Consider the following 21138-nt stretch of genomic DNA (forward strand, 5'->3'; position numbering starts at 1 on the left):
TTGAACCTTTCTGAAAAAGAACGCCCTACGTCAAGCGCCTTTTTGACAGCTGACCAATGACAAGCGAGTGAGACCTGTCGTTTCCATAACAACAAGAACAAGAAAAAAATGGAGAAGGTGCCGGTAGATAAACTGAGTGTACTAGTTTCGGAGCACAAGGAGTTAATGTTTTAATGTTTAGTCTAAAATATGCCGCAAACCGTGCATCATCCAACCGGAGCTCCTGAACTAAATAGTTGTAAGCACCATTCCCCGTATAATGTCGTGCACACACAAACGTCGTTGTAAACCGACATTAACTCAAAATCCAACTCGAGAGCCAATTTCCTCTTTCGCGACATTTTTGCACCACGCAGCGCTAGGCTACTGTTGCAGATGTCGCTATAGCAACCAAAGACTCCCTCGGCTGCTATTTGTAACAGAAACGCTGCCAGCTTTTCTCTCACTAAAAAAAGACGCCAAGCATGAACATAGCCTTAGGTAGGTGTGGCTGACTCTTAACTTTGATAAAGAATATCTCTTTGGATTTGAGACTTTAGTCTTTGCAACTTTACAGATCTTCTTTATGCACCAAGAGCTTGTAACACTCCAAAGAGAAAGGAAAACCTGAAATCACATCATACGACCCCTTTAATGAATGGTTGTATAATCAAATATACTGCTGAACACAAATAGAAGTATCCCAAAAGAAAAGTTTATTCGATGTAAATGATGACCGATGTAATGTAATTTTCCTCATGAGGTAAATTACAGTAGAGCCAAGCGGCCAGAATCCTTCTACCTTTACGTTACTTTTTATGAATAAATCAGCTTCAAGGCTTTGACTTAATAAAACGTTATTCTAAAAGAACTATAAATAAACATATAAGTTCTTACACTTTATTAAAGTAAACTAAGTACATTTTGACGTAAAGGAGTCGAATTTGCTGCCCTACTGAATGTTTATGTGCTACAGTATATAACCACTAGATGGCACAACAGCACATAATGACTGCAAATCAATCATTTCAGCTCTGTATCGTTTTAGGATTATAACAAGATCTTAGATTTATCTGTGAAATCGAAGTTCAATACCTAAGTTATGTTGGCTAGCTCGGTGAAAAGAGTGTGTTGCGAAAAACGTTTCAATATTTTGTAAAAGAAAAAAGAAACGACGATAGTTACCAGCATTAGCACGCGAGCATAAGTGAAGCTGATATTGGCGCGAAAATCAAACGCCGGAGGCGACCGTTTATTCTCCGTCAAGATTTTGGTTGCTCCTGAGGTGAGTAAATGCTCTTTTTTCCCCCACTATATAAAACACTTAAATGTTTTAAGAATGGTTGTATAATCAAATATACTATTGAACACAAATAGAAATATTCCAAAAGAAAAGTTTATTTACAGTAGAGCCAAGCGGCCAGAATCCTTCTACGCTACTTTTTATGAACAAATCAGCTTCAGGGCTTCGACTTAATAAAACGTTATCATAAAAGCACTATAAATAAACATCTACGTTCTTTAAAGTTAAACTAAGTATATTTTGTTGTAAAGGAGTTGAATGTGCTGCCCTATGTTTATGTGCTACAGTATCTACATCACTAACGTTAGATGGCTAGATTACTATTTTAGGAGTAGCCTATTATAAATGATATTTTAGGATTTTAAGATATTTTAGATTAATTTGTGACATAGAAGTTAAATACCTAAGTTATCTAAAAAACGTATACTGTCCTGTATAATGTCTTACATTTTTTGTTGTTATAATTTTATACTTAGGAATTTATTATTTGGAGAAATATTTAGCAATAGGAATCTACTATTGCTTTAGCACATTTGGTTTATTTTCACAGTACTTTTGAGGCCTATTGAAGGTTTTCTCTTGTTATTCTCTGAAGCTCCGAGACAGATGTTTTGTAGCAGCACTGAAGAGGTGACCCCGGGTTCGAGCTCTGAGGCCGGGCCGAGCAGCAGCACTCTAACCCCACATAACCTGAATGACTACAGCCATGTAACCCGTAGACAGCAGGATCCTCCGTCATCTTCTGGCCTACTGACTTCACACAGGAACAGTGTGTGTCCAGGATCAAGCATTGCCACTGATACTGGTGCTCTGACAGCTGTGTTCACAGACACAACACCGATTGGAGGTGAATTGAAAGCTATAACACATCAAATAAATGGGTAAAATCTAGATAAAACAAACTGAGCATGATAACTAAACCTGATTTGGTTCTTTAACAAATCAGGGCTCACAAAATTTCAAAATCGCTGGTAGCACTTCGGACAGACATTCTTCAGATTTTGGTAGCCCAAAATGAATTTAAGTAGCCCAAATAATAAAAAAAAAGACATTGACTGAACTTCACTGCCGACAAATCAGCATGATTAAAAACGTCAGTGATTGCTTTTTTTCTTCAAATAACAAGTCAAGAGAGTAGGGGTGCAACGGATCACAAAACCCACGGCTCGGATCATATTGCATTATCATATCAGGTTTTGAGTAACCGATCGGCTCATTTTGCAGATGAGCAAAAAAAATATGGTTCTTTATATTTAATTTATCAAACAAGAATTGTGTGTGCTCAAAAAAAGTGATTTTACTATGATTACATAGAGCCAGGGCTGGAAATGGGGGGGGGGATGCGGGGGACGGTGTCCAGGGAATGAATTTCGAGGGGGGACGGCGTTTAATTTTCAACTGGTTAGGTTTAGTTGGAAATTAAAGTGATTTCTATATTCTATCAATTCAAAAGACTACGAAAGCAATCCCAGTTCTACACATAAACCTAGTGCCATATATTTGTATTTGTATATATTTGTGGTTCGCTGTGCAATGCCGTCTTTTGTGATTGGCCATAATACCTGCAGACTGCAGCCAATAGAAATACCTCTCTTTCAGTGCTCGTGCTGCTCCTCACAGCACAGATCGTGAAAGCAGATTGCGGTTTTTGTCATTCATTATAACAAACAAAGTGTAGAGACGATGTAAATAATGCTTCAGTGTGCAGTGCAGAGAGCTTCATTAATTAAAATGGAAGTTTGTGAGATCACGATGAACTAAGACAAGTGAAAGCTTTTAAAGGGAATTTATGACAATTTTATACATTTTTGATTTTATACAAAAGTTATTATTAAGTGACTTACATTTTAGGAACACTGTTGTCTGATTGCGTTCCATTTTGTCAACGAAAATAGTTCCAAAGTCACAGCTGAGCCAATGTGCATCTCCAAGCAAACACAGGGCTGTTTCATTTATGAATGAATCTGTGTTTTTGAACAAATCTAGTGAGTCAATGATTCAATGACCCATTCATAATGAGAGTCACTGATGTGACTGGTGCGGCTGACACAGAACAACATACGCTGTTTGCGTTCAGTGGATACTCTCCAAAATGGCGCTAGGGTGAGGAGGAGATGAATTGTTGAATAAAGTAGTTTTTTTTTTCTTTTGCGCAACAAAAAGTATTCTCGTAGCTTCGTAATATTATGGTTGAACCACTGATGTCACATGGATGATTTTACCGATCTCCTTGCTACATTTCTGGACGTTGATCGTGGTAGTACTCTTGCTGTCTATGGGAGGGTCAGAGAGCTGTCAGAATACATCAAAAATATTGTAATTTGTGTTCCGAAGATGAACGGAGGTCTTACGGGTTTGTAACGACATGAGGGTGAGTAATTAATGACAGAATTTTCATTTTTGGGTGAACTATCCCTTTAAGGAGTCAAATATCGCCTTATAATGGGAAGGTTAATTTCTGTTAATGATCAGATCACAAGTGCTCCTGAAAAGAAATGTAAGCGGCATAGAGTCCTTAAGAATGTAAAGTTACTATTTAAAAACTAATTGCAAACGTTTATGCAAAGTGTAAACTATTAAATATCTACAAATCATGCAATACTGTACCACTAAATAAGAAGTGTTTTCAGGGCCGGATTATCCATAGATGGGATTGGGTGAGTGCCCTGGGGCACCAGCCAATAAGGGGGCACCAAGTGATTAAGATAATGACTTGACCTTTAAAATATTTTTCATGTTTTGCATATATATTATTTTGCTGGAAGAGATGCAGATACAAAATGAACAGTTAATGATACAATATATACAGAGAGAATATAAAATATTTGCATATATAAAGAATTGTGATTGGGTCAGGTCCAGCCTGGTCTCACTGTTTATACGTAGGTATTAATATGTAACATTTACAAGCACAAAATGTAAATTTTTTTATGTTTTTATTGATGCTAAAACGTACAATTTAGACGTATTTCAACGTTTAAAACAAACAAATCGCTACTTATTTTTAGCTAAAAAACATAAAATATTTACGTATCTTTTATATCATTAAAGGGGTCCTATTATGCTTTTTCACTTTTTTAACTTTAGTTAGGGTTAGGTCTGTAATGTTGCTGTTTGAGCATAAAAAAGATCTGCGAAGTTACAAAGCTCAAAGTCCAATTCAAAAGAAGATATTTTATTGAACAGAAATCACTTTTCAAAAACTACAACGAACGACTCGTTTGGACAACAGCACATATTTTCCGGGATTTGTGACATCACAAATATCGACGAATGGGACGAGACCTGGCTGAGCTGCACTAGAGAAGGCAACGAGTGTTATCACTATGTCGGAGACACGCTAGCTTTCCCAAGGCAGACAAACTTAGAGTGGTTACAATCATCTGGGTTTAAATCGCGCTTAAATTGATTTGATATTGACGCAATATTTACACTGAAGCTTGCAGGTGGCTATGGTAAGAGGCGTGATATTTCCCGACCAGGCACCGAGTCCTGCCAATCACAACACACACTGGCCCAGCTAACCAATCACAGCACATTTCGTATTTCAGAAGGCGGGCCTTCATTTGATACAGGAACTATTCAAGCCATTCATGCCAGACTGGTGAGAGAGGTGTTGTAATAATGTAAAATATGTGAAAAATAATGTGTTTTTTGAACAACCGAGTATGAGAGCCTGTTCTAGTACACCCCCAAAACAAAATCAAGACTTTGTAAAAGAGCTTAATGCCTTTAAGATTTTTATAATTTTATCAATAAGCAATTTTGATTTTTAGACTCCTTAACCTACCCCCAAACCTAAACCTACCCATTTTATAGCTAATATAAAAGGATATAAAACACAATTGACCGAAATATGCAGAATAACCATTTTAGTAACAATAGCATTAAAAATATTTTTATAGTTTAATATTTATAGTTGCTAATCCCACTCTTACCTCTAAACCTAAACATAACTATTTCTGTATTGTTTATTGTTTATTTATTTATTGCAAAAATGTCAAAAGCCGTGCCAAAAGTAATCCAAATGACGATGCGTTGCAGTCGCAGTCCTCTCTGGCGGAATACAGAAGGTTTGTGAGGTGCAGAGCAGAATGAGCGTTTGATTTTCCTGCCGTAAAACCTGTCGTTTGAAGCGGCAACATTTGCATTTGTAAAGTGCGCGTCAGTCACTAAAGGACACTTTAAATGTGGTCACCCTAGGGCGGCACTACACTGTGTTAATCTGGGACTGAGTGTTTTGAGGGCTTAGCTAAACAGGCCAATTAGAGACCATTAATAATCATTCTCATTTTTTTATGGCTCGTCTCGCCCCTTTTGATTCTGTCTGCTGATCGGTGACCTACGCTAGCCCTAGGACTATTCTTGTGTTTTGCCCGCCATATACCTGTTTGCCATTGTTTTGACCCTGCCTGTGTACTACGTCTCTTTAATAAAGCCTGCAGATGGATCCACACATCTCACGTCTCATCAGCCCCGTTACAGGGCCATTAATGATGCTTACATTATAACATGTGCAAATTCACACGCAATGTATCTTTAATTTGGCCAGAATTGCAGGTGCCTGTCTTAATGTCCCAAGAAGGTTTAGAGAAAATATGAAATAAGTTTAATGTTATTATAGATTATAAAGGGTTTTATAATTAAATACATCCGAAAGGTAATCTAAAATTACCATTATTATCCCCTCCCCCTTTCTAAGCTAGAGTCCCCCCCAGTGAATTTTGGCCATTTCCACCTCTGCATAGAGCAATAAGCGCATGCGGTTGTCATGGCAACCAGATACATCGCAAGGCTGCTCTTCTATTTTGCCACACTAAACTTAGTAATAAACACGTTGAAAATAATGCACAATAAACATGTTTGTCAACACGATCTCAAAAGGAGGCTTTTATTAAGCAAATCAAGGAGTGAATTATTCATCCACTGTTTTAAAAAAGACATTTGTTGGGCTTCAATTAACGCACAATGGCAGGTGTACAAACACTTTCCATTTAATAAGTCTTACTAAAAATAGATGATTAAACGGTTTATATTCTAAAATCTATTTTTAGGTTTTGTTCTTTGTAAATTAAATAACATTTAGATGTAAATGGTCTACATCAGTGTTTCCCAACCGGGGTGCCGTGTAAAAAAAATAATTTTTTAATAATTTTAAATTGCTAAAATGTTCAAAAAAGCATCTATTATATAATATCCATTTCTGATGTTGCCAATAATTAGAGATGCGCCACAAAATTACCCCACTGTAAAATAAAAAAAACACTGAGTGAGCAAACATTTGTGAGATAGCTAGTTATAATGGTAATTAAATAATGTTTACATATGTATAAAAGCCTACATTAAAATCTGTCATATAGATTGGTCTCTTCATTAGAAATTAGCCTACTGATTGCCACCATTGATGGACAAAATTTTTTAATAATATAAAAAATATCTGTATGACAATATATTCTGCAGTTCTTCCCTGTTGTACCGAATATCTATACTTTTCAAATTATCATATCGAAGTTAGAAATTCAAATATTGAGACAAAATTAATTTTGTAGGGTGCCACAAGTTTGTTAAAATTTCCAAATTGTGCCGCGACTAAAAAAAGGTTGGGAAACACTGGTCTACATAAATGTAGAGCACTGAGCTGGTAAAACGGCTGCGTCCTGTGGATCACCTGATTCAGTATGATGGTCCGGAGTCAAACACTGCATAGAAATCTTTATCTGACTTTTTTTGTTATCTCCATATTTCTCTGCAGTTCGTTTATGTTATAAAAAATGCTGAATATCCTTTTATGGCACACAGCAGGCAAGCATTTTACCATGTGATTCATATACCATATGAATACCATATGAATTACTTAAAATAACAATTTAAATGTATTATTAACTACATTATATGCATATTTAATTATTAGTTGAAAATATTTATTTATTATTATTCTTTATAAAATATTTAGTAAAGTGGCTAGGGGTCCACCCGACCACAAGCTACGCCCATGATTGTTTGGCTCCCTAAAAGCACCAGTGAAAATAATGTGGACTGAGAAACATAACTGTAACACAGTTCGTAGGACGGGAAGAAAGAGGCGGGTACCGGCCAACATTTAAACCACTTAATAACAAAATAAACAAACACAAAAGTAAAGCGGCAGCTCCTAACAGATGACACAAAACACAAATAAAGTCCAGGCCTGGTCCTCTCTCGTCTTCCAATGTCGACGCTCCTCCTTTTATCCTTCCGGAGCACCTCCATGGGACTCGAGACCGGTGAGTGGCGCAGGTGTCGCTCATCATCTTTAAACTCCACCGGCCTCGCTCCGCTCCCACGGCCCTCGGCCCCGCTCCACTCGTCACAATAACTAAAAAGATGTTTGAGTCCAGGGACTTTGCAAATAATTTTTCAGTCAATGCAAATCATTTTTTTATTCTTCAATTTGGTTATCAAAAAAGGTCCAACTTTTGTACAAATGTACAAGCTTTTCTTTTGAAAGACATTTCCTCACAAAATCCTTTAGAAAACAAGATATATGGATGAAAAACCCATATCAATTTATGAGTTCTGCGCTTTCTCCTTAGCTCAGCGCCTGATAAACATCAGTGGAAGAGCAGACAGGATCAGCTCTTCTGTGGGTTCATCTGTCCACTCCTGGAGCTCCAGCACTCCACATCTGAGGGCCACGCCTGCACTCTCACTCCATGGCCGAACCCCTCAGAGAGACCTCAACAGTATGCAGCTAACTAAGCCTCTTTCTGTAGTCCTGATTAAATCTTAAAACTGATAATTTCCTCATAACTAATTATACATAACTCATTGTACAACTCTTTTAACATAGTGACAACGTCTTCATCTGCGTCTGCGTCTGCATCTGCGTCTCATGCGGCCTCTGTGATAGTGGCTGTGGTGGAGGGACGTGGTTTAGCTCGGGGGGAGATTGGCATGGCCAGTATCAATGTGAGATGCCCAGAGCTGGTTCTCTCACAGTTTGCAGACACTGGAACTTATGCTAAGGTAACGATCCATCCATTCTCCAAACCGCTTGTCTTTTGTTGGATCAAGGGTATGGTAAAGATGAAACCTGTTATAGATTGCAAAAAAGTCATTTTGACAGTAATATTTAATTGAGTTTAAAACAGCAACACTGTGCTTATAATTTTTTTTATTGTACTAAACAGTGTTATGAAACTTAAGTTTACACTATCCATTACATGGCATAATCTAATAGAATTTTCTCCCAGCATGACTTATTTTAATTAAGAACATTTACAGGGTAAATACAAAATTCATAGATGCTTTAATAACAGGCCATACAAAAAGTAAATAAAAATATGATGACCCCAAAACACTCAATAGTGGCTGTATCCATTCCATAGGCGCACAGTGGTTCTTCTAGTTATTAAACTCATTTAAGCAATTCCCCATAACATACAAATAGTATGTTTGAAATTTTTTATATAAAGTTTATTAAAATGCTTTGCTCTGGGCAATTCTCCAGAACATAGTCCTTCACACAGTGTGCCATGTCAGAAAAAAGATTTTAAAATGACTGCCCAGCAGGGCTGTGACAGTGGCAGATTTTTACCACTGCGGTGGTAATGGACCAACTACCGCCAGTGGCACGGTGTTGATATAGGCCTATATATACCGTAATTAATATTAATTATATATATAATTTATGTATAATATATATATATGAAACACCAGTAATAATAAATGAGGCTTAATCATCTATTAACAAACGTGCGTGTTTATTTTAGCACTTCCGTCAGTGAATACGCAGCCTGCAAAACACTCAAATAAATATCAAAGAAATAATACAGTTAAACAAGAAACTAGCCTAAATAAGAAATTTAAAAACACCCTGTCTACCGGACGCGAGCGGCGCGGAGCGACACGACAAAATACTATAGAACTCATTATAATCAGTTATGCTACACTGGATGCGGCGCCACACGACTAATCCCCGACAGTAAACTGCCTCGTCCTGTTTATGAGGTACTGACACAGAGTTCAAATGTCCTGTGTAGACACTAGACAGACTCAACCTGTTGCAACGGCGGTGTCGCGTCTGGTGTAGACACGGTTCACTGTTCTGCCGCCAAGCAAGCGGGCGCATTAACTCCTAGTCTGCACGCGCTCTCTTTGAAATAGGAATCGTTGCCACATTTCTTGTTTACATCTTTTATTTATCGCTGTCTCATTTGTATTTGGACAGTTTGGAGAAAGCCTCACCACCAAACCTGACCAGCCAGGCGTTTGCGATCACGGGAACTTGAAGACACTTGTACAAATGCGGATGGGTGACATGAATGGAGATGGCTCCAGATTGGCGATGTAGTATTTGGTTTCCCAACAAGGTCCATCGCCCAACACAAAATTTATTCGCTAAATGCATAAACTGTATTTTTCTGCGCTCAAACCTGCCAATCTAAAGGAAACGCTGTGTATGGCGTTTGAGGTAATTTGTGAATTACCATAGACTTATAGTCTAAATAAAACAATTTGCAACTATTACTGTTATTACACTTGTATACAAAACTTTGTATTATGCTTGTTATAGAGTGCGTGACGTCACGTGCACTACCGCTGGTTGTCATGGCAACCGTCACAGCCCTATTGCCCAGAATGTAGTGTAACCAAGAAAACAGATTTTTATTGGTCTTTATGTAAAGTCATTGCTTCGTTTTTAACCATTTATTGCTATTTAATATGCTTTCAAAGTGAAGAAAATATATTTTTACCCATAGACAGTATCATGCAGTAGAGGACAACATTCTTTGTAAAACTAACACATTCAAAATTATGCTTAATTTTAATACAGGTTATTACCAAGCTGCATAACCTGATGCCTCTGGAAATTCTGATGCCAGACACTGCTAGTGTGAGAGGACAAGGAACCAAACTCTACACCCTCATCACAGAGACTTTTCCGGTATCATACATGTTTACTGCATCTATCCTGGCTATAAATCAGGGCTGGGTGACTTACAATTTACAGGCTGTAAATTAAAACTATTGTTAAAGATGGTGCACACACCTTCATCTGATTTAATTCAGAATTACAGCTGCTTCTTTACACTGAGTGCAGAATACTTGCTTTTGCTATGTAGTCAGTCACATTCACTGCCGTTCAGAGGAAGTACTTCAATGAGAAGAAGGGCCTGGAGTACATACAGCAGCTCTGTGTCCCTGAGTTCAGCACTGTCCTGATGGAGGTGCAAACCAAGTAAGTAATGGATTCCCAGGGTTCTTTTTCAAGTATTGTTTTAATTCCAGGATTCTGGATGTACATAAGTCACATTATTAGTAGTAGTGTAGGAACTCCTCCTACGTGACCTTTCATTGTGTCAGTGTGAATTATTTGCCTGTTTCAATTCTGTTTCAGATGAGTGATATGAATGTGTTTTTATAAATGCAATAATGTGTAGTAACTCTGATAAATTTGATTAAACAATATCAAATGAAACATTTCTGTCTGTAGATACTACTGCCTGGCTTCTGCATCTGCCCTACTAAAATACTTTGAGTTTGTTCAGAACTCAATATATGCTCCTAAGTCACTGAAAGTGATCTTCACTGGCAGTGAGCAGACAGCCATGATTGATGCAATATCAGCCAGCAACTTGGAGCTAGTAGTGAACCACAGAGATCACAGGTTAGAGGACATTACTATTCTGCAGTTTTATGTTGACCTGCATATATTTATGTTACAGAATTTGAACTGAAAGTTCCACAAAGATTTCAATCACCTGTCATCCACAAAGATCTACATATCTCCTATCCCAAGCTTAGCACTGTTTCACACACTTTATCATATTTAAGTACTTACCAAGGAAAGTAAAAAAGCACACAGATTTCTATTGCGTGTTAGAGGGGATATATAGAGGTGCACAGAAAGCTGTGCCTTTGTAATATGTTGTAATTATGAACTATGTTGACTATACTCATTTAATTAGCTTGTGTCTGAATGTCAGTAACCATATGCTGTTGTATGCAGAAGTAAAAACACTCTGTTTGGGGTCTTAAACTACACTAAGACTGCTGGTGGGGAGCGACGGTTACGCTCTAATATTCTTGAGCCCCTGCTGGATGTGGTCACTATCAACTCACGCCTGGACACCATACAGGTGATTACCTGTTATCTGTCTGCCTTTTTTCATTCTGTTGTTTTGTCATTAATCAAATAATCTTCTCTTTGATCCATTTCCAGGAGCTGCTGCAAAATGAGGAGCTCTTCTTTGGTCTGAAGAATGGTAATAACACTACATTTCATAGTGTCTCAGTTTTAGGGAATATTGTTCCAGGATCTTTTTCTCCTCGTTTCACCCTTTTGTTTGAGGCTCTTTTGCTTGTGATTATATGTTTTTTTTAGGTCTGTACTGCACCACATGCATAAGCAGTTTACTAAAGTTGTGATTTCACACTGACGGTGTTACTGGGTAACAGTTCCTCTATATAGTAAAAAGTTATTTCTAGGTTACTGTATTGAGAATTTGCATTTGTAACAGCCATTGTTATCAGGAGATATTATTGCAAACTTAGTGAAATATAATTTACATGAGGAGGAATGCCACATTTACTTTGTTATTAGCCTAATTACACAGATTACAATTTTTTTTCAATTATTTGTGAGTACTGAGTTGAATACAATAACAAAATTCACAAAAAGCAGGTTACCAACCTTTACAGCGAATACTGTAAACTGTCCATATGGGTGCTAAACAAATATGCACAGCTTATTGCTGTTTATGTATGAAACAGGCCTTACTTGTTATTGAGTAATTTGTTGGTGATTTCTAAAGCTCTTAAGCTCCTGAATCACACCTACATGGAACTGCACACACAATTATAAAATATTAATATTAACCAGATGCCTAAATGTTTTGAGTGGCACCACACCATGGCGGGACCTTTTTAAAAAAAAAAATTTTTATACTTTATTTTTTGACAGATTTTGTTTTAGAACACACAAACAGAAAACAGAAACCAAAATATCTACCACAAGACATTCGGGTTCACAGAGGAAAAAAGAGCAGAAAGAGAAGAAAAAAATAAATAAATAGAAAAGAAAAAAAACAATTAACGACAACAGTTACATGAGGTCTTACAAGAAATCAAGAACCACATAGTACAGAAGTTGATGTGCACTTCTAAATCTAGCCATTGCTTGTTCGCAGTATATAACAGTCCCATTTCCTCCAATAATTTCCCCCTTTATTCTTCTGTAACCGTAGGGAGAAGGTCATTTTTTCCATAGTACATATTTGACTGACAATACTTAGGAGAAGATCCATATCGGGAGGGCTTCCCTTAAGCCAACATTTAGTAACTGCTTTCTTGCATGCCACTAAAAAAATCTTTTAGAGATAACTATCACCTTTTATTCAAACCCTCCAGTGTGACCCCTAGAAACATAGTGGGAAATGACACATCTATGTTAAAGCCTATTACCCTTGATATTAATTGCCCTGCTCTTCCCCAAAAATACTGAATATGTGGACATAACCAAAAAATGTGGTCAGAGTCTGCTTGTACAGAACCACACTCCCTCCAGCAAGGGTGCTGTTTCCCAGAGAACTTAATTTTTTGCGTAGGGGTCATGATCAAAATCTGATCAAACATTTCCACCCAAAATCTCTTCAGATTAATGAATGAGTCATAGAATACTGAGTTTTCCATGCAAGAAGCCATACGTCATGAGGGATATTCCTCCCTCATGTCTTTCTCCCATCGCTGTCTGATGTATTCCGTTGAATTTTTATTCATTGAAGAGATTGCACTATACAGTTTGCCTATGACCCCTTTGATATTTTCAACCTTATATGCATCTATAAAAGTCTGGATTAATTTAGAAAAAATATCCTCATTGGGGCTTCTGATCTCTGTCCAGAAAAAGTGCCGTACCTGGCGGGACTTTATTGATGTTGTGCTTTAATTCACAGCCATTGCACACTTCCTGGATATAGATGATCTGCTGTCTGCTCTTATTCAGGTCCCAAAGCAAGAGACGGTATGCATAAGAAGCACATTTACCAATTTAAGTATTGACCAAAATAATGTTGCTTTCTTATTCAGGGCGATTTGGTGAGTAATTGATTTTACAAAATGTTCACTAAAATTCAGTTTATATTAGCATGTCATTACTTTTTTTCAGGAGGTCTAGTTAAATACTATGCAAAATCCTTCAGCAAGAGAGCTTTTTGTCTTGTAAATTCAAGATTTTCATCTTTAAAATGACTTTTTAAGCCACCATTGTTAGATTAAGTTGAGCAGTTACTCTAATTAGCAAAGATAATCTTTTTTATGGTTTAATCTTGTAGATACCAGTGGCTGAAGCAAAAATAATGCAAGTAATTCAGCTGAAGCATACTCTGGAACTCGTCCCATCATTGAAGGTAACTCGTGCCTATGCATTTCTTAAAAATACTGTCAAATAGTACTGTAAGACACAAAGTCATTCAGGCCTGTACTGAATATGTCTGTGGAAAGCTCAGCAGATTTCCAAAGAATTGCAGTACCCATATTTTGACATATATTTTAATGCTTTCAGCTACCAATAAGAGCAGTAGTCATCTCACCTCAGCGTAAAGTCAAAGTTAAATCAATTGACCTTATTTACTAGCACTTGTAGCATTTTGGTAAGTGTAAGGAAAGTCATGAAACACCTGTAATTATGTAAATCTCTATATGTCATGATTGTATACTGAGTGTATTTTTTTCTGACTTGGTTGAGAAGGCCTTTTAAAATGCTCAGTTGCATATGTAATTATGCCACATATAAGTATATTTTCCCTGATTAGGCGATGCTGTCACATTCCAAAACAGCCTTGTTGGAAGCATATTACACCTCACTTGATGACAGCAGGTAATACAATTAGTGAACTATATTTGCATATGTGCTAACATCTTGCACTGGCCATTTTTGTTTAACATGAAATATAAGCCTGTCCTTTCATAAGAGTAGATGATGTGTTGTGTATACCACAAGGAGGTTCTATGAGCCCCACATGTGTGTCGAGATCAATCAGCATTTTATATATGCATTTGAAGGTTTAATTAGAGTTCTAGCATGCAGCCCAACAGAAACTACTATTTCTTCTTTAATGTTTTTCTCATTTGTGTTGGTTTAGGTTCAACAGCATTCTGGATCAGATCAAATCACTGATTAATGATGACACCAGCTACATGAAAGGTAGCTTGACCATGCGCACACAGAAGTGCTATGCTGTGCGGCCCAACGTCAGCGAATTCTTAGATATTGCACGGCGAGCCTACACAGAAGTGGTAGATGACATAGCAGGTGAGCTCCTTAACTTCAGTAGAGTGTGAAAAGGTTTGTTTGTGAATTGTGAATTACCAGTTAATTTGCCCTAAACACACCACCACAATAGATGATCCCTTACCATTACAGGAGTTAAATACAGTTTTATTATTACATTTTGTTCCTGAGATCCATTTATAATGTTCATTAAATTTCATAATTTAATAAAAAGTTTATTCATCTCAAATAGGCATTGTAAATGTGGTCAGACGTGTATGTTTAAATGACATGTCGCAGTCACTTATATCAGTTACTAATCAGATCTTTCCACATTCCATCCTATTTATATGTTTTGTCATGAACGTCAGCATTATTGATGTGTTGTGCTATTGCTGATCAGGATTGGTGGCTCAGCTTGGAGAGAAGTACAGCCTACCCCTCCGGACAAGTTTCAGCAACACACGTGGCTTCTTTATTCAAATGAAGCTGGAGGGTGGGGTCTTACCTGGGGGGAAGTTACCAGAGGAGTTCATCAAAGTGAGCGAAAGAAATTACCTTTTAAAACTTTACTGAACGTCTTCATAAGTGTGTTAAATGTAACATATATTAAATACATCATATATGTTCATGCAAGCCAGATGTTTATTATTATTAAAAGTGTTATTTATTATTAAAGTGTTGGTAGCAAGTGTTTGCCAGTGGTTTGATTCTAAACACTATAGGTGACCAGACAGAAGAACAACTATGGCTTCACCACTGTAGACCTCATGAAAATGAATGACCACTGTGAGGAGGCTTTGAAAGACATTTTCCACATGTCTTATGTGTGAGTATATAGCAGATCAAAATACGTTTGACTTCTGTAAGATAACTAGTGTAAGAATGAGAAAAAAATGCAGCATTTTAAGCATAGATGGTTTTTATGTAAACTGCAGGGTGGTGTCCAGGTTAATGAGTGATGTCTGTGAACACATCCACTGCCTGTACAAACTGTCTGATGCTGTGTCAATGCTAGACATGCTGCTCTCTTTGGCTCACGCTTGCACTGTCTCAGATTACGGTAATGTTTAAGAACCAGATAAGCATAATATACGTTGTTACATTTATGTGAGCAAATAATTTTTTCCCTCCTTTTAGCTATTGATAACATTGATTTATTTTTATTATTTAAAGGGAACCCTGGGTATTAAGACTTGTATGGCTTAATATAATGTAAATAATGTCTCCTACTGAATAATGTAGTAGAAAATTTATGAAAGATTTATGTTATTTAAAAAAAAAATTTTCACATCGTTTTATACATATTTTGGACTATGGGGGCACCATTATTTCGATGATGTAAAATTGTTGCACTCTGTGAGCTACTTGTGCTACCTGTTGCTATTTTTACCGCAACACAACTTGGAATACACAACTCGCAAAATAAAATACTGATGAGATGGATATAAGCATAGGTTTAAACCAAATGCCGTAGCATCGATTTTTCCTCACAAGGAGTATAAACGCCCATGGATATAGAGTGAAATCTGCGCTGGGAAAATCCTTCAGTGGCTGTGGCATCATGACAAGCGTTGGCATGTTTACATCCTGCCAGGATGGCATCTAGCGTTTCTTGTCTCTGCCATTTGTAAGCTCTTTCAGTAGCTGTGGTCTACTAAAAGCCTCAAAGGCATCAGAGCTGAAGTGGAGAGAACTAAGACATGGGTCTTTTTTGCGTGAGTTTTGTTCGTCCACAGGCATCTTCCCATTCTTTTCTCCTTTTCTTATCACTAGGAAAGACTTACATAGCTTTTCTTGTCGACAACAAAAAGCCAAAAAAGCTCACTATTTCATGTCTTCAGAATAATGGCACCCCCCACAGTCCAAAATATAAGACGATGTGGATTTTTTTAAATAACAAATCTTTCATGTGTTTTCTACTACATATTCAGTAAGAGACATAATTTGCATTATATTAAGCCATACAAGTCTGAGTACCCAAGGTTTTCTTTAATAACCTAAAAGTATAAATAAATATAATGATTTGTTTCCTACAGTGCGTCCTGAATTCACTGATACGTTGGCAATAAAGCAGGGTCGCCACCCAATCTTGGAGCGCATTTCTGGGCAACAACAAATCTCCAACGACATCTACATCTCTGAGGGAAGCAATTTTGTGATCATAACAGGCCCCAACATGAGTGGCAAGTCCACCTACCTTAAACAGGTGGCCCTCTGCCAGATAATGGCTCAGATAGGTACACAGATTTGCTTTTATATATACTGTATATATAAAAAAAAGTTTTGTTTCACTAACTTTTTGATCACTACATAGTTCTCTGTAATTTCCACACTTGCAAACACTGCTTATATACAGTAAGTGGTTGTGGGTAATGATAAGCATGTTTGGGGTTGGTTCTAGGATCTTGCATTAATATGCTTGTCTTTGTGCATGGTTTAGCACCAGCTGTCTCTTCTAGTCCTGTGGGATCAAAACAAACTTTAGAAAGTCTTCTTTGTCCCAGGGTCCTTTCTGCCAGCGGAGTATGCCTCTGTTCGAATTGCAGATCAGATATTCACCAGAATAGGAGTAGACGATGACTTTGAGACCAACTCCTCCACATTTATGATTGAGATGAAAGAGGTCAGTTTTAGACACTGTGGAAGAAAAAGCTAATTTTGTTGATATTTGATTAATGAAACCTAAAAATGTAGTGTCATGTCTTAAAATTTGTATTTATACATGTATATTTTGTGTACACATGGTCTCAGTATGTATCAAACAATGGCATATATAAGGGCTGTCCGGAAAGCATCCTGCCATGTAATATGAAAGATATGAGAGCTGCAATCCGACAAAAACGGCCGCAACTATGGACAACTAGTGATTGGTGGCTTCATCACAACAATGTACCCGCCTATGTATCCCGTCTCATGCATAGTTTTTTGGGGAAACATCTAATCACCCAGGTGACTCAGCTCGCCTACAGCCCAGATTTGGTGCCCTGCGACTTCTGGCTTTTCCCAAAACTAAAATCATCTTTGAATGGGACTGAGGCGTCATTGTCCTGTGTACAGTGTTTCTTGTATCTTGTATATTCTTCGATAAATGTCTCTATTTTTCATATTACATGGCTGGATACTTTTCAGACAGCCCTCGTATAGATATATATACAGATAGATCAAGTACTCAATCAAAAAAGTATTTTCTCATTCTCAACTGTACTCTTAGGTTTCTTACATCATCCACAACGCAAGTGCCAAGTCACTGATCATTATTGATGAGCTGGGGCGAGGCACCAGTCCCGAGGAAGGCATTGGCATCTGCCACAGTGTCTGTGAATTCCTCATCAATCTTAAGGTGCTGTATTTACTTCATCAAGAGTATATGTATGATACAATAACGAGAGATATAAAAAAAACATTCTTGATCTGTTATTATAACATCTGTACTAGCAGTATTTTTATAAGAAACTAACCAAACTTTGTGCTGCAGGCCTTCACACTCTTTGCCACACACTTTCTTGAGCTCTGCCAGCTGCAAACTCTTTACCCCAATGTGGAGAACCAGCACATGCAGGTTCAGCACGTCCGCACTGAAGATGGCAGAGACAGGGTTGTCTACACATACCAGCTCAGCCGAGGCCAATCAGACGAGCGCAACTATGGTGGGTTAAGATGATTCCAAGTTTTTCTAAACTACTTTTGTTTAATGTGTATAATAAGTGAAGCTGTTTGGTTAGGTATAAGAGCAGCGGAGATTACCAATTTCCCATCAGACATTATTGAGGAAGCCAAAACTGTCGCGGCTAAAATCAACCAAAAGCTGTGGGTATGTTTCTTCTTGGATGTTTATGACTCATGAATAATATATTGTAGAGGTACAGGAGAAAAATCAGATACAGGCAGCCTACAAGGTTATTGACCCTGTGTCTTCATTGTGTTGTCCAAAGGCCAAGCATTACAGTGATCCTGACACGGTCAAACAGAGGGCAGTCTATCGTCAAGCCACCAGACTGCTGCAGACGGCCCGTAACTCACGGCTGGATCCAGAGAGCCTACATCAATACCTGAAGGGGTTGAAGAGACGGTATGAGGCTGAACTTCAAAGTGCTACAGAGTCGGTAGAGAATGAGGAATAAGGAACGGGATGGAGGGGTTGGAATATAAGGGATGGATTTCACCTGTTTGAGAGTGAAATACACTTGTTGAACAAAGCCAGGGAGATAGTTACTATTGTAGACCATACACAAATCTAAGTTTTTATTTTATTTTATAAAAGTAACTTATTTTCACAGATTATCATTTATTGTTTGTTTAGTCTCAAGTGAGACCAAAACCATATGAGGTTCATGTGCTCCACTTTTGAGGTGTTATAAACTGTTATTTAAATAAACATATGGGATGATAAGTTTCACTGTGGTTCATTCATTGCAATAAAGTTTTTAATGCAAATTTTCAGTCTCACAATCAGCCGGCTACTGCGCATGTATTAGTCTACGAGATTGAGTTGTTTTCTTTGTGGATTGTATAAGAAACAACATACAGTACAAATGAGAAAGAGTGCTGATGTTCCAAATATTGGCAGACCTCTGACTTGGCTGCAGGTAATCACAGATGTGCTGATATTTGGAACAACAACACCAGTAGATCTTTTTGAATGAGTCATTGAATCATTTCACCCAACCAAAAGGTTAAGAACACTGATTCATTTAAGAACAACACAAGTTATGAGTGAAGCGTTGAATCACTCACACAAATCATTTGTTTAGAACTGACACTGACTCAATTTATGTTTCATTCTTGGATTAAGGTTTTTTGAGTCAATGATTCTATGACTCTTTTATACAGACTGCTTGACACCGCCTACTGCCATAACAATGTAGCCTGCAGTGCAGAAAGAGTCATCAATTGTACTTCATGTCTAATGCACAGACGATCTGAAAGCCTCAGAGACAAGCGGAGACATACAAACTCGAGGTCTGAAGTAAAGAACACAACCCAACTTTTACTACTAAGTACGAATCATGTGTTATATTTTGCTTGAGTCAGAATGTGTTCTGTCATTATCCGTAATACTAGCAGCTGTCAGTCTTGCTCGCTAGGCCAGTGAGACTTGAACAGGCAAATTCACACTTTTATTTTTACAGTAGATTCACATCTGCACTTAAGCCTTCTTTGATCGGTGGATTTCTAAGGCCTCTAAATTACCAACATAATCTAATCTACTACATGCCTTCTGTCATCTGGCTGATAGTTCATACTTTTTTTTTTAGCTAGTAAAAGGCCTTTTAGATTAATTATAAAAATGTCCACATTCAGGTTGTGGTGCAGGCATCTTTATTCTGTGAAATCTGTAGTGATTTTTATCAAATAAACAAAATAATGACCTTTATACTGTTATTAATAGTGCAATATGAACATTTACTAGCAACTTGGCTTTATTTTATGAATTATTTTTAAATATTATTTTTATCAGGTTAAAATGTAATATATGAGGAACGTTTATTTGTACATCACTCAACAATGTATGCCCCAAATTACTACCACTAGTACAATAATAATAATAATAAAATATATTTGATCATAATCTTCTTACTCAGACATATTATTGGGAAGAAGTATTGCATTTTATTATTCAGTTGCATTTTAGTATTCATTAATGATATTTCCATGCATTTTATTTAAGTAGTTTGTTAATACTGTCAGAAAATCTCATTGATTTACATTACAAGCTATCAGAATTTAATCAAAAAATTTTGGCGAAGAACAACATTTGCACAAAATTGCATATTTCTGTTCAGTTTGGGCCACTGAATTATTCTTTCTTGAGTAAGAGCTCTATATTCTCACTAAATCATACTATTTGGGCCTTAAAAGCTTGATGTTTTTTTTTTTTTTTTTTTTTTTTTTTTTTTTTATTTTTTTTTTTTTTTTTTTTTTTTTTATATTTTGTCTAAAGATCCAATAAATTCTTAAATTTTTAATTAACTAATATTTCATATGTCAGGCTTTACAGGGTTAAAAAAAATCGTAAAGCTCTGTGCTTTTAGCATGTTGTTCTTCTGAGCTCCTAAAGTATGGGATTACATCTCTGCCGCAATTCTGCGTGCGAAAGATCATATTTTGAGTTCGCAAACGTGCGTTTTGCTTGACACGAGTTTTGTGGAACTGAGTTTTAAGGAGAAAATGTTTGTCTCGCAAAGAAGAAAGTATTTTGAGCGCACGGAAATCATTTTTGCATTTAAAATACGTTTTTGGATGTGTGCTCTTTTGCGCGTGCAATGTTTCACTAGCTTGCTCACCTGATGCCCACCCTCAGTGCTCTAAATTAGTGTTGGGTCGTTCTTGAACGATTCGTTCATTTTGAACGAATCTTTAATGTGACTCGGGAAGAACGAGTCGTCTCGGGGAGTGATTCGTTCAGTCGCGCATGCGCAACATCATATAGGTTCTGTACTGGAATTAGTCAAGTAGTTCACCTGGTTCGAGTCTTCGGGTTTTTCCGAGTCGTTCGTTCATCACGTGACAGCCCCATAAGTTTTAACCAATGCAGTCTGAGCCGGAAAGAGAATTGATTAGTTCATCTCTCGAGTCTTCGGGTTTTTCCGAGTCGTTCGTT

General features: G+C 37.2%; 1 protein-coding gene across 1 annotated transcript; it reads left to right on the plus strand.

Moving 5' to 3' along the window:
* The first annotated feature begins 1972 nt into the window (after window positions 1-1972).
* On the plus strand, window positions 1973-18738 carry msh4 (mutS homolog 4). Its single transcript, XM_016274450.1, has 21 exons — window positions 1973-2129; window positions 7855-8004; window positions 8112-8287; window positions 10098-10208; window positions 10387-10502; window positions 10758-10931; window positions 11274-11403; window positions 11487-11529; window positions 13219-13286; window positions 13597-13671; window positions 14077-14141; window positions 14407-14576; window positions 14938-15074; window positions 15260-15363; window positions 15473-15597; window positions 16574-16774; window positions 17042-17160; window positions 17749-17877; window positions 18013-18184; window positions 18260-18348; window positions 18470-18738. Coding segments are annotated over exons 2-21 (2394 nt in total). The 5' UTR covers window positions 1973-2129; window positions 7855-8003; the 3' UTR covers window positions 18659-18738.
* The last annotated feature ends 2400 nt before the right edge of the window (window positions 18739-21138 follow it).

The sequence above is a fragment of the Sinocyclocheilus grahami genome, unplaced genomic scaffold, assembly GCF_001515645.1.
Source record: "Sinocyclocheilus grahami isolate Dianchi unplaced genomic scaffold, SAMN03320097.WGS_v1.1 scaffold86.1, whole genome shotgun sequence".
Lineage (NCBI taxonomy): Eukaryota > Metazoa > Chordata > Actinopteri > Cypriniformes > Cyprinidae > Sinocyclocheilus > Sinocyclocheilus grahami.

Bases quoted from the DNA above. Each gene is read 5' to 3' on its own strand.
- msh4 (XM_016274450.1), top strand. The intron at 13,672-14,076 runs GTAACTCGTGCC...TTCCCTGATTAG, and splicing joins AACTCGTCCCATCATTGAAG to GCGATGCTGTCACATTCCAA. The intron at 17,161-17,748 runs GTCAGTTTTAGA...CTGTACTCTTAG, and splicing joins TTATGATTGAGATGAAAGAG to GTTTCTTACATCATCCACAA.